We start from the raw sequence: 11,117 nt of genomic DNA, 5'->3' as shown, positions 1-11,117 counted from the left end.
TGGCTGAATCTAAGAGTATACACCAATCAGATTCACAAATTTTACAACAGTTGCAAAGCAGCTTTTCCTGCTGAACGCAGCCAATGACGCCGAGCTCGCTACGCATGTGCAAAGAGCTGCACTAACACTAATTACGCAGTCTCTATTCGACGGAACTTGACTGAACTTGACGGGAGATCTACGAAACCTGTCTCTCGGCAGTGGCAGTCTCTTTTTAATCGACCGGCCATGATGTTGAGTGCTGTATCGAAGGCAGCCTTGAGGGCTGTAAAGCCCTGCCTCTTTCAAAATGAAATAGCGAAAGTATCGAGCGCTCTCGCTATTAACAGTGAGTATGCATTTCGCTATTTAATACATTGAAAAATTGCCGATAGCGCGAAATCTTGTCGATGTATTCGTCGTCTCGCAATCCACCCCTTGTTCCGAAAGCGTTCCTCAATTTTCGATTTGATTTAAAGTGTCATTTGTTGTCATGACATATGACAATCAATATATTTAAATTTCATACAGATTATATCGAGATATGAGGGAAAAACAGTTATTACAACGATTATATAATCGGTGATCGATTGTCGCAGGTTCTACTGCTCAATATGGCGGCCTAGTCACATTCGTTCACTGCATTTTCGTAGTGAATGAATTAAAGCTCAACATAATTATGCAATAATTTATTATTTCATGCCAGAGTTCATATAGAATTCTCTGTTTTATGATTCGTTTAATAATTTTTTTTTTTTATAATCAATATTTCATTTCTCCCTATGTTCCTCTATTTCTCTATTTGAATATTTTTTAGAATATATTTGATATAAATATAGCGTAACAAAGTTACATTAAATAAGGCTCAATGGAATTTATAATTTAGAGAATAAGTTATTACAATATTTATACATACAAGTATATTTTTTTGTTATGTAACATGTATTTCTTGTGTTTGTAAGTCAATCTTTGCAAAGATATTTGAAATTTTGAAATTATGTTCTCTCTTATAAAAATGAGAGAATTAAAGACACATTTAATCTATTTATTTGGTCTTATACAAACCTTCTTTTAAATAGAAAGAGATTATGCGGCGAAAGCTGCAGCTGCGCCAAAGGGTGGCATACAGGGGAAGGTAGTCGCTGTCATTGGTGCTGTTGTTGATGTGCAATTTGAAGATGATCTCCCACCAATTCTCAATGCCTTGGAAGTTCAAAATCGTACACCCAGGCTTGTACTTGAGATTGCTCAACATCTTGGAGAAAATATAGTCCGCACCATTGCTATGGATGGTAATATGTTACAAATATTATATAATATATAAGTTTTATGAATTTAATAGTAAGGGTTTATAAACAATTATGTATTTTTATAAAAAATTTTAAAGTATTAAACACCCACTATGCTGTATCTAAAAACTAAAAATGTTTTTTAGCAAATTTATCTATTTACTGTAGATCACTCTTCTAACATAACATGTCAGTTATACAGTACTATAGCTTAACTCTGTGAAATTGTACTAGACATATATTCTTCAAAAGTCATATAAAAAATTAGAAATATTTCTTATAACTTAGAAGAGTAATATTAAAAGCTTACTTTTTCCTATCAAATCTGACTATATTAGTTTATAAACTCCAGGTTGTATTTTGAAACCTTCATTTCCATATTATTTTCCAAAGATTAAAAAATTGATTTCTAAAAGATAAATCACTTTTTTCCTTAACACCAATGTCCTCTGAAAGGCTAATTATCTCCAGCTGATTAGATTTCTTCTTTAGAATTATTATTTCAGATATTTTCAAGTTACATATTTTTGCTTATTTTCATTCTAATCACATCCTGTATCCAAGATCCACATCACTTAACATCATTATAAAGTGTTAATGATTATTATTTTTTTATTACAATTTAGTAAAATTATAATCTACTATCAATTTTGTATCATAGGTACGGAAGGTTTGGTGCGTGGTCAAACTGTTTTGGATTCTGGATATCCTATTCGTATTCCTGTGGGAGCTGAGACTCTGGGTCGCATTATCAATGTCATTGGTGAACCCATTGATGAGCGTGGACCTATCCCTACTGATAAATTGGCCGCTATTCACGCGGATGCTCCCGAATTCGTAGAGATGTCTGTCGAGCAAGAGATTCTAGTAACGGGCATTAAGGTTGTGGATCTGTTGGCTCCTTATGTAAAGGGTGGAAAGATTGGTGAGGCATTATTAAAATAGAATTAATTATAGATTAATTTAAAACATAAAAGATCAATCTTTCCTTAGCAAAAATATCAAGACTACATATTGCTGATCACTTGCACTAATAATGATATTATTTATTAGGTTTATTCGGCGGTGCTGGAGTCGGCAAGACTGTACTCATTATGGAACTGATTAACAATGTAGCCAAGGCTCATGGTGGTTATTCAGTATTCGCCGGCGTGGGCGAGAGAACGCGCGAAGGCAACGATCTCTATCATGAAATGATAGAATCTGGTGTCATTTCCCTCAAAGATAAGACCTCTAAGGTAGCACTAGTGTATGGACAGATGAATGAACCGCCAGGCGCTCGTGCCCGTGTGGCTCTCACTGGACTTACTGTCGCTGAATATTTCCGTGATCAGGAAGGTCAAGATGTACTATTGTTCATTGATAACATCTTTAGGTTTACCCAGGCTGGTTCCGAGGTAAGAGAAAAAGTATAAATATATACGACATTTTTGAGTATGCTATATAATATACTGGGTGTTAAAAAAGTCTGGACACGGTCGAATATCTCGATAAGGAAGAGTTTTACTAGAAAGTGTTTCAGACAAAAGTTGTATGGCTTCGAGGGGGACATAACATGGTATCATTGGTTTGACCTTGAAGAGTTATGTGAAGGTCACGTGAAGGTCACCTTAAACTTTTTAAATGGGACACCCTATATGCTTTTGCATATTCTTGTAGCTCATCTCGAGAGCTTTCCAAAACACTATAATTAAGTTAGTTTTCGTTAAGTACTTTCCGAGTTATGAGGCTTGAAATCATTTCTTAATTTTACATAAACCGTAAAATATTTTGTAAAATATTCATTTTTCGATTATCTTACCTTAATACTTTTATGTATAAAATAATGAGAGGAATCAATTGGTGTAAAGAAAATACATAGTTATTTTTAAGAAAAAATATGTAATTGTTAATTGCAAATTACATATTTTTTCTTCGAAACAACTGTTTTTTTTTTTACACCAATTGATTCCTCATTATTTTGTACATAAAAGTATTAAGATAAGATAATCGAAAAATGAATATTTTACTAGATATTTTATTGTTTATGTAAAATTAAGAAATAATTTCAAGCCTCATAACTCGGAAAGTACTTAATGAAAACTAACTTAATTATAGTGTTTTGGAAAGCTCTTGAGATGAGCTACAAGAATCTGCAAAAGTATATAGGGTGTCCCATTTAAAAAGTTGGAGGTGATCTTCACGTAACCTTCAGGTGACTCTTTAAGGTCAAACTAATAACACCATCTTATGTCCCCCTCGAAGCTATACAACTTTTGTCTGAAACACTTTCTAGTAAAACTCTTCCTTATCGAGATATTCGACCGTGTCCAGACTTTTTTAACACCCAGTATATGTTTATAATGTATATATGTTTTAGGTGTCTGCCTTGCTAGGTCGTATTCCATCTGCTGTAGGTTATCAACCTACATTAGCTACTGACATGGGTACCATGCAGGAACGTATTACTACGACGCAGAAGGGATCCATCACTTCTGTACAAGCTATTTACGTGCCTGCTGATGACTTGACAGACCCTGCACCTGCGACTACTTTCGCTCACTTGGATGCTACTACTGTGTTGTCACGTGCTATTGCTGAGCTGGGTATGTATTGTTCCCGAGAATTAAATATATTGCACAATGTCTGTGATTCTTCAAGTATGAATTTATTGATAAAATAGGTATTTATCCGGCCGTCGATCCTCTCGACTCCACATCCCGTATCATGGACCCCAATGTCATCGGCGCGGAACATTATAACATCGCTCGTGGTGTACAGAAGATTCTTCAAGATTATAAATCACTTCAAGATATCATTGCCATTTTGGGTATGGACGAGTTATCGGAAGAAGACAAGCTGACGGTTTCTCGTGCACGTAAAATCCAGAGATTTTTGTCTCAGCCATTTCAGGTAAAATATACTATATATGGAAATTACTATAAACTATTTTCATAAATTTTTAAATATAATTTCTATAAAAAAGATATTTCCCTGTACTAGCAAGAAGGATGTTCTTGAAATTAACTTTATCTAAAAGATTTTTATATAAAATGCATATTTTAAAATTTGTTGGAGATAATTTTTGTGTGTTTGATATAATTCTTTTTCCAATAATCTTAGTAATTCTCTTTCAAAATAACAATAGCATTGTTATGTTAACGTATTTATTTTATTTAATTATTTAACATATTTTTTTAATTATACATCATTTAATATAGTGTACTAAAAAATGAATCATTCTAGGTCGCCGAGGTGTTTACTGGTCACGCCGGAAAATTAGTACCATTGCAGGAAACCATCAAAGGATTCCAAAAAATATTGGCCGGAGAATTAGATCATCTACCGGAAATAGCATTTTATATGGTCGGCCCGATCGAGGAAGTAGTAGCAAAAGCAGAATCATTGGCCAAACAATAAATTAAATCACATTTATCGTAAAAGTGTTGTTAAAGATTTATTCAGTCATCACTCGTTTGAGGAAGCAACCTTTTAAAATTTCAATTCTTCGATCTTTTGTGATTTTCATTAAGTTACAGTTTTTCAAATGATAAAAGGCAGATAAAAAAATACCAGATACAACTTTTTGCAATATAACACTATAAATTATATTGTAGTAGATTAATTAAAATACTGCCAAAGTTTGTTATGCAAACACAGTAAAACCCGTGAAGCTCACTTTTATCTTCCTTTTACTACAAAAATAATCAAATTATTAGAAGTCAGAAACAATGAATGTGTGTAGTCAATCAGGATGCATATTTACACATGTTACTTCTGGTCTTCATAAATTAAATCAGTAATCATGTTAATACTAATTATCATATAATAATTACAGTGTTAGACACTAATAAAAGTTTTACAAAAACAATTTGCATTTTAACACTCCTATTTTATTAAATCTTAATTTTGAGAAAATAATACAATATAACTGAAAATGTACATTAAAGATTATAAATTATGCGGTAACAGCAAGAGCAACGAAATGGTCTTTCAAGAAAGCATTGATATGTAAAGTCGCACTTGGAGATGTCCCACGTGAAGGATTCATAAATTGTAGGATACAAAATATATAGAAAAAAAGGTACAAGATATATAACCACTTAAAATTTTATTTGGGGTGAAAAAAATAAGAGAGAGAAGGAAGAGAGATAGCGAGAGAAAGAATGAAAGTGAGTGAATGAAGAAATAAGTGAGTGTGTATATCATACGTATACACAGTATACACATATTTACTCACGTGTTATGTATAAGAAAAAAAAAATAATTTTGAACTATTTTTTGTCTTTTTTATTTTTTAGATATAATTAAATTTAATGTAACAAAACAAAAATTTATTAACATAAAACTTTCTAGATAAAAGTTGAATCCATCTGAAAATACACGAACGTCACATATAATAACAATATAAATTATATAACATTAAAAGTATGTTTCATTGAAACTAAAGCATTATATTTTAAATTTAAAATAATCTCAAATTAATTTCTATTCGAACGAAATTTTATAGTTTCAGTTTTAAGTTATTTTAACAAATTGTCTATTCAACCACATATGACATTGTATAATTTATTAAATAACATTAAAAAAACTCTAAAACGAATTTTTTTGTCCGTTACTTTTTTATATGTATGTATACATATAATTTTTTAATTTTCTTTTCTGTATTACAAAATGTATAAAAGTTTAATAATATAACAATTGAAGCAACACATATTATATGTTGTTATATGGAGAAAAGTGAATTTATTGTCAGAATATTACTAGAAAATATATTCAAGTATCTTCAGAAAACTAAAAAAACAGTGAATTCTTTATATTAATTATATGTAATTAAAATGATTAAAATTATATAACATTTACATTCTTGCGCTAATTATCACTTTTGATAAAATCCTGCCATTGCTAATTCAATTCACAAATTTATAATCAAGAACGATTAACTATGTATTTCATGTATATGAAATACGAACGAGTAAACTTTATTAACGAATTAACAATTCTTACATATTAACTAGATGTCAATTACTTTTGACTTTTAGTAAAAAATTCGTTATCGCTTATGCAATAACTCATGGAACATATAATCGCTGAAACAAAGATAGACTCACAGATCCACGAAAGGTTCAACACAGCGACCATGTCACTCGTGAATCTTGTAATCACGCACTAAGATTCGACTAGACTCGAATTGCAATAATAATTGATTTTAATCGGTATCATCCACATCGGAGAGATGCGCGACGAGAGGAAGCGAAGCCGATGGGACTACGAGATCGGTCCCCTCCTCCTTGAGGAGAAAGTCCTCGTGTACTTCCTCTTCCCGTGCAGGTTCTGGTGGTGCCAGCACATTCTGACCGTGTTGCTTCAGGTGATCCTTTAAAGCGAAAGCCCGACCATATGATGCACCACATACGTAGCAGCTAAACTTGAGATTATTATCTTTCTTGTGCGTTTGGATGTGCGCGCGAACGGCGTAGAGCGACGCAAATGGTCGCGAGCACTCTGTACATCTAAATGGCTTCGTGTGGCTGTTTTTGTGACCAGCCAGCTGCACTCGTGTCTTGAACGTCTTCGGACAATACGGACACATATAAGCGCGCTCTTCGCCATGTGTCAGCAGGTGATGATTGTAGACGGAGGACGCCTTGAAGCGTTTGCCACAGTGCTGGCAGGCATAAGGCCGCACGCCGGTATGTGTACGCATGTGTAAGGTCAGGCAATAGGACACGCGAAAAGTCTTTCCGCAAACCTACCGGCAGACATAGACATCATCGTTTTTTTTTTGTTGCCACTTTATGTAATCGGCAATTAATAGAAAATTTTAAAAAATTTATGAATTAATTTATGATTATGATTTATTGTTAATTTATGATTTTATCATTCATGTGCATTACTAGAAAATTAAAATGATTATATGTAAATTGTGTACTAAATTTATTATTATAACAAAGTCCTTTGTTTTCCCTCTCCATTTTCTTTTTTTTCATTGTTATTTTGCCTGTAAAAATAGGCAAATTTTAAATAATATTATCAAAATTGATATGATCTAATAGCAGTCTTTAATAAATATCCATAATTATAAATTTTTATTTTGAATTTTTAGCTAGAAAATATAATTCAAAAATAAAATAATATATATCGATTTTGGCATCTTTCCTTTATGCATTAAAGCAATACTTTTCTATTTCTGTTCAACAATCTTTTTCGATGAATCTCTAACACTACATATTAACACTTCCTTGCAACTTTTAGATGTCTCATTCTATTTCTCAAAATCCCAAACTATGCATTTGTGCTTTTGAGCAATATTTAGCACAAGATCCGATTATATGATTATGTCCTCTACCTCACAAGCATGTGGTTTCTCCCCAGTATGAATTCGTTCATGTTTCACTTTTTCATGAGGTCTGGTAAATCTGCGACCACAATGCTGGCACTGATAGGGTTTCTGGCTATCACCACTTTCCACTGTCGCTGTTGTCGTCGTTGCTGTCATCGTCGTTGACGTTATCGCAATCGTCGTTGCCATTGTCGTTGTTACTGTTACTGCCGTCTCTTTGGCTGATGAAGATGAAATAGGAACAGGCGGAGTAGGCGACTGCGGGAGTGCTATTTCATTATGCACCGCTGTATGCATTGTTAAACTGTCCGCGGAGTCAAATTTCCGATTACAGACAGCGCACGTCACTGAATCACCAGTATGTAGTGCCATGTGTGTATCTTTGTATGATTCTGATAGAGTTTTACCTGTGAAGCATTAATGTTTTGAGAATAGATAGATACAAAATGATACAACCCGATCATACATATTAAATCAGAGAGATGTAATATATAACAAATAATAATTTCATTATAAAATTAAGTGTATTATATTTGATTACTAGCTCAGTAAATAAGAAAAATTAATGGGTCTATTTATAGTATAAATAAAATTCAAAGAATAAATTCAAGAAAAGAATTTATTACCACATTCTGGACAAGTGAAAGTCGCGTTAGGAGTTCCTTCCGGTGCATCAACATGTCTGGCCCTTACCGGAGCATGCATTCTCGAATGCAAACGTAAGCTTTTGTGAGAACAGAACTCGGTGCCACAAATGGTACAAATAAATGACTTTTGGCCTGAATCGATGTCGCCTTCATGTACTTTCACGTGGAGCTGCAAAGCCTTGGGTGTCGCGAAGCTTTGATCGCAGTGCTCGCAGCGATTGTTGCCATGAACGCAGGCATGCACACGAAAGTTTCCTAACTTGGAGAATTGCTGCAAGCATTGATTGCATCTGTACATTCGCATTGACGCAGTCGCCAAACGCTTCTCTCGTACCTGCGATATTATATATTGTAGATGTTAATCCTTATATGTAATTTCTTACATAATCCTCTTCTTATATAATCTCACATTATCCTTATATGTTAATCCTTAAGATCTCGCACAAGATTATTCTTTCGTTAAAAATCAAGCGGATCACACCTTAACACCTTCCACATTCGAAAAGAACTTCTCAATCATCGGAGCTTTTGTTGATTGCGATGTAATCTGGATTGGTGTGCGGTCCCAGAATCTTTCGATTTGCACTACTTTTCTCGTGTAGAACCTACCCTCATTGTCTACACATTCCTCCGTACGCAGCGTGTTCATTGTTTGCCGTTGTCGTGCATTTACTATGTTTTCAGAACTTGAATCTGGTATTGCGGACACTTGGTTCGTGGGCGTCGACAGATCGTTTAACTGCTCTGCCATTTCGAGCAATACTTCCTGACCATCATGAAACTGTTTGATATGTTCCAGAATGGAGTTGAAACTGATTTCACAGCTAGTGCAGCTATATACAGCATCAGATTCCATCTGCAAAAAACAATAAACAATATTAGTTGCGAATATACACTAATACAAATTATTTGATATAATGTGATATCTGTCAATTTTGTACAAGATATAACTCGAACGACATCTAATTTTTATTAATATCTTCACCTCACATAGTTCTTGCTTGACATGCAGAAGACCAGCTTCGTCAATCTCTTCTGCCTCATTTATACGGTCAACATCAATCAAGGTAGTGGCATCCAGAAACTCGGAATTTTCCGGTAAAACAGCAATTACGCTCTTTTCCGTCAGTGCTTTGGATTCTGTACTGGAGTTTGATACAGGAACAGCTATTAATTCTTGCATTGGCTGTAGTCTTCTTTGTACTCTGTCACTGACTCCACAAAGCTCTTCAGACATCTTGAAATCCAAAGAATTTTGATCTGGTTGTATTTCTTCCGTGTCCATCTTTTCTATGACTTTAATTTCTCCTGATGTTTTCATTAGAAATAATATTCATTCTTGGAAAACCCTTATGCAACAAAGCAGTAATTCTACGAACCATTCTCATCCATTTGTATCGTCTGTGGATCACCCATTATAACAATTCCATTGTCACTCACAGTCGCAAGAAAGCTTCGATTAATCTGCACTTTAGCATCCTGAAATCAATTATTATATTCACAAGATATCTTGAAACAAAAGATGGATTAATTTTTTATTTAGGATATTTTTAATTTCCAAAAACAAAAAATTTTAAATCATTTCTCAAATATTATTTAAAATTAGCAAACCAGCCTATAATGTATATCTTATGTAAAGAATATTTATAGAAAGTAATATCATAATATATACAATCACAATATATACATATATGCAATCTTATAACTTTTAACTTAATTGTAATAAGAGGTTTCTCAATCAATTTATAATCAATTTTCCAATCAGTTTTAAATACTTCAATTTTCACATTCTTATGACCAAGCCTTGAAAAATTAAATTTTATTAAAAATACTTAAAATTATGTAAAAAACAATTAATTGTGCCATCTATTGTGCTGCTTGTAACTTTATTTATGAAAAAGCTTTTTCCCTTAATTATTTATTTCATTTATATAAACTTTTATGACTTAAAAATTAAGGCTTTTGTCAACATCTTTTTTGGAAAAAAATGTCTTGAAAGATCTTCAAAAGCTTCTGATTTTAGATAATACTTAAAAAATAACACAAACTTTTAAAAATGACAGACTTGTTCGAATGGCAAATTTGTATGAAACGCATGCTAAACTTTTTATTTAATTTTCTCTACCAACCATTTTGGCTTCAGTCTCTTTCCGGAGTTTATCTGTCAGAACGTCAAGTCTCACCTTGCGCTCCAAATCTTGTTTGCATTTATCAAGATGCTGAATGAGCGCTGCCACAGAATCAGAACGCTGTGAACAGCCAGGACAATAGAGATTGTCCGTAATACTTAACAAATGGTATTTGAGAGACTCAGGATTATTGAAAGTTTCACCACAACACATTGGGCAGATAAGATTCAGCGAACCCATAATTAACTATGTTCACTTCTCAAAGTTAAATTTCTATTGCGTTAATATGACCACCATAGGATCGATTGGATGATCTAACCTAGCGTAGAATGTTGGAAGAAGTGTTGAGGTGACTTGTATACGAAAATTTCATTTCGTTCGATTATTCGGCAAAATTATACGCTCGCCGAAAATCCCCTTTTTTTTCATAAGCGATCCACAATACTGGCAGTCTAGTCCTTCACGGTAATAACAAATCCATTGGAGACAAACTTCAGCGCAAACAAATGCCGCACACAACAATCATGAAGTTGGGAAATTGATAAGTGAATCTCGAAGTCGGCCATTACGACCATTCAGTTTATATGTCACCGCCAAAATTAAGATGAACTTGCATAAATAGTACTTGTATAAACGTATAATATAAATATAAATTAAGATGAACTTGCATAAATAGTACTTGTATAAACGTATAATATAAATATGTATAGATAAATTTATCGATCATGTGTCTGATGTCTAAAGAATGAAT

The 11,117-nt window shown here is 33.2% G+C and overlaps 2 protein-coding genes across 7 annotated transcripts; one reads left to right on the top strand and one right to left on the bottom strand.

The window, feature by feature from the left end:
* The first annotated feature begins 159 nt into the window (after positions 1-159).
* Positions 160-5,118, top strand: Atpsynbeta (ATP synthase, beta subunit). Its single transcript, XM_083094270.1, has 7 exons — positions 160-328; positions 1,059-1,271; positions 1,930-2,193; positions 2,322-2,665; positions 3,628-3,853; positions 3,931-4,160; positions 4,494-5,118. Exons 1-7 carry the CDS (start codon positions 229-231, stop codon positions 4,665-4,667), a joined length of 1,551 nt encoding a protein of 516 aa, XP_082950396.1. The 5' UTR covers positions 160-228; the 3' UTR covers positions 4,668-5,118.
* LOC145968635 (uncharacterized) lies at positions 4,735-10,976 on the bottom strand. 6 transcript variants are annotated; one of them, XM_083094262.1, is made up of 9 exons: positions 10,686-10,974; positions 10,367-10,486; positions 9,944-10,040; positions 9,617-9,716; positions 9,223-9,545; positions 8,719-9,093; positions 8,217-8,571; positions 7,597-7,997; positions 4,735-6,999 (listed from the first exon to the last, which is right to left on the bottom strand). In XM_083094262.1, the coding sequence occupies exons 4-9, from the start codon at positions 9,651-9,653 to the stop codon at positions 6,457-6,459; spliced, it is 2,034 nt and encodes a 677-aa protein (XP_082950388.1). In that variant the 5' UTR covers positions 9,654-9,716; positions 9,944-10,040; positions 10,367-10,486; positions 10,686-10,974; the 3' UTR covers positions 4,735-6,456. The 6 variants fall into 6 exon arrangements, with proteins under 6 accessions (XP_082950388.1, XP_082950389.1, XP_082950387.1 ...); XM_083094263.1 differs by lacking the exon at positions 9,944-10,040 and having other exon boundaries at positions 10,342-10,486; XM_083094261.1 differs by lacking the exon at positions 9,944-10,040 and having other exon boundaries at positions 10,686-10,973.
* Positions 10,977-11,117: the final 141 nt, after the last annotated feature.

This window comes from Camponotus vicinus, unplaced genomic scaffold, assembly GCF_025532165.1.
Source record: "Camponotus vicinus isolate PSW18456_S1 unplaced genomic scaffold, iyCamVici1.0 SCAF_3, whole genome shotgun sequence".
Classification (NCBI taxonomy): domain Eukaryota; kingdom Metazoa; phylum Arthropoda; class Insecta; order Hymenoptera; family Formicidae; genus Camponotus; species Camponotus vicinus.
Note: the sequence above shows the minus strand (reverse complement) of the source record. Positions and strands in the feature narration are given on the sequence as shown.

Excerpts from the sequence above, each read along its gene's own strand:
- LOC145968635 (XM_083094260.1), bottom strand. The coding sequence starts at position 10,606 with ATGGGTTCGCTGAATCTTATCTGCCCAATGTGTTGTGGTGAAACTTTC. Across the intron at positions 9,546-9,616 it reads GATACAAATGGATGAGAATG|GAGAAATTAAAGTCATAGAA; the intron begins GTTCGTAGAATT and ends TGAAAACATCAG. Across the intron at positions 7,000-7,596 it reads AGAAACCACATGCTTGTGAG|GTTTGCGGAAAGACTTTTCG; the intron begins GTAGAGGACATA and ends GTCTGCCGGTAG.
- Atpsynbeta (XM_083094270.1), top strand. The coding sequence starts at position 229 with ATGATGTTGAGTGCTGTATCGAAGGCAGCCTTGAGGGCTGTAAAGCCC. Across the intron at positions 1,272-1,929 it reads CCGCACCATTGCTATGGATG|GTACGGAAGGTTTGGTGCGT; the intron begins GTAATATGTTAC and ends TTTGTATCATAG. Across the intron at positions 4,161-4,493 it reads TTTTGTCTCAGCCATTTCAG|GTCGCCGAGGTGTTTACTGG; the intron begins GTAAAATATACT and ends GAATCATTCTAG.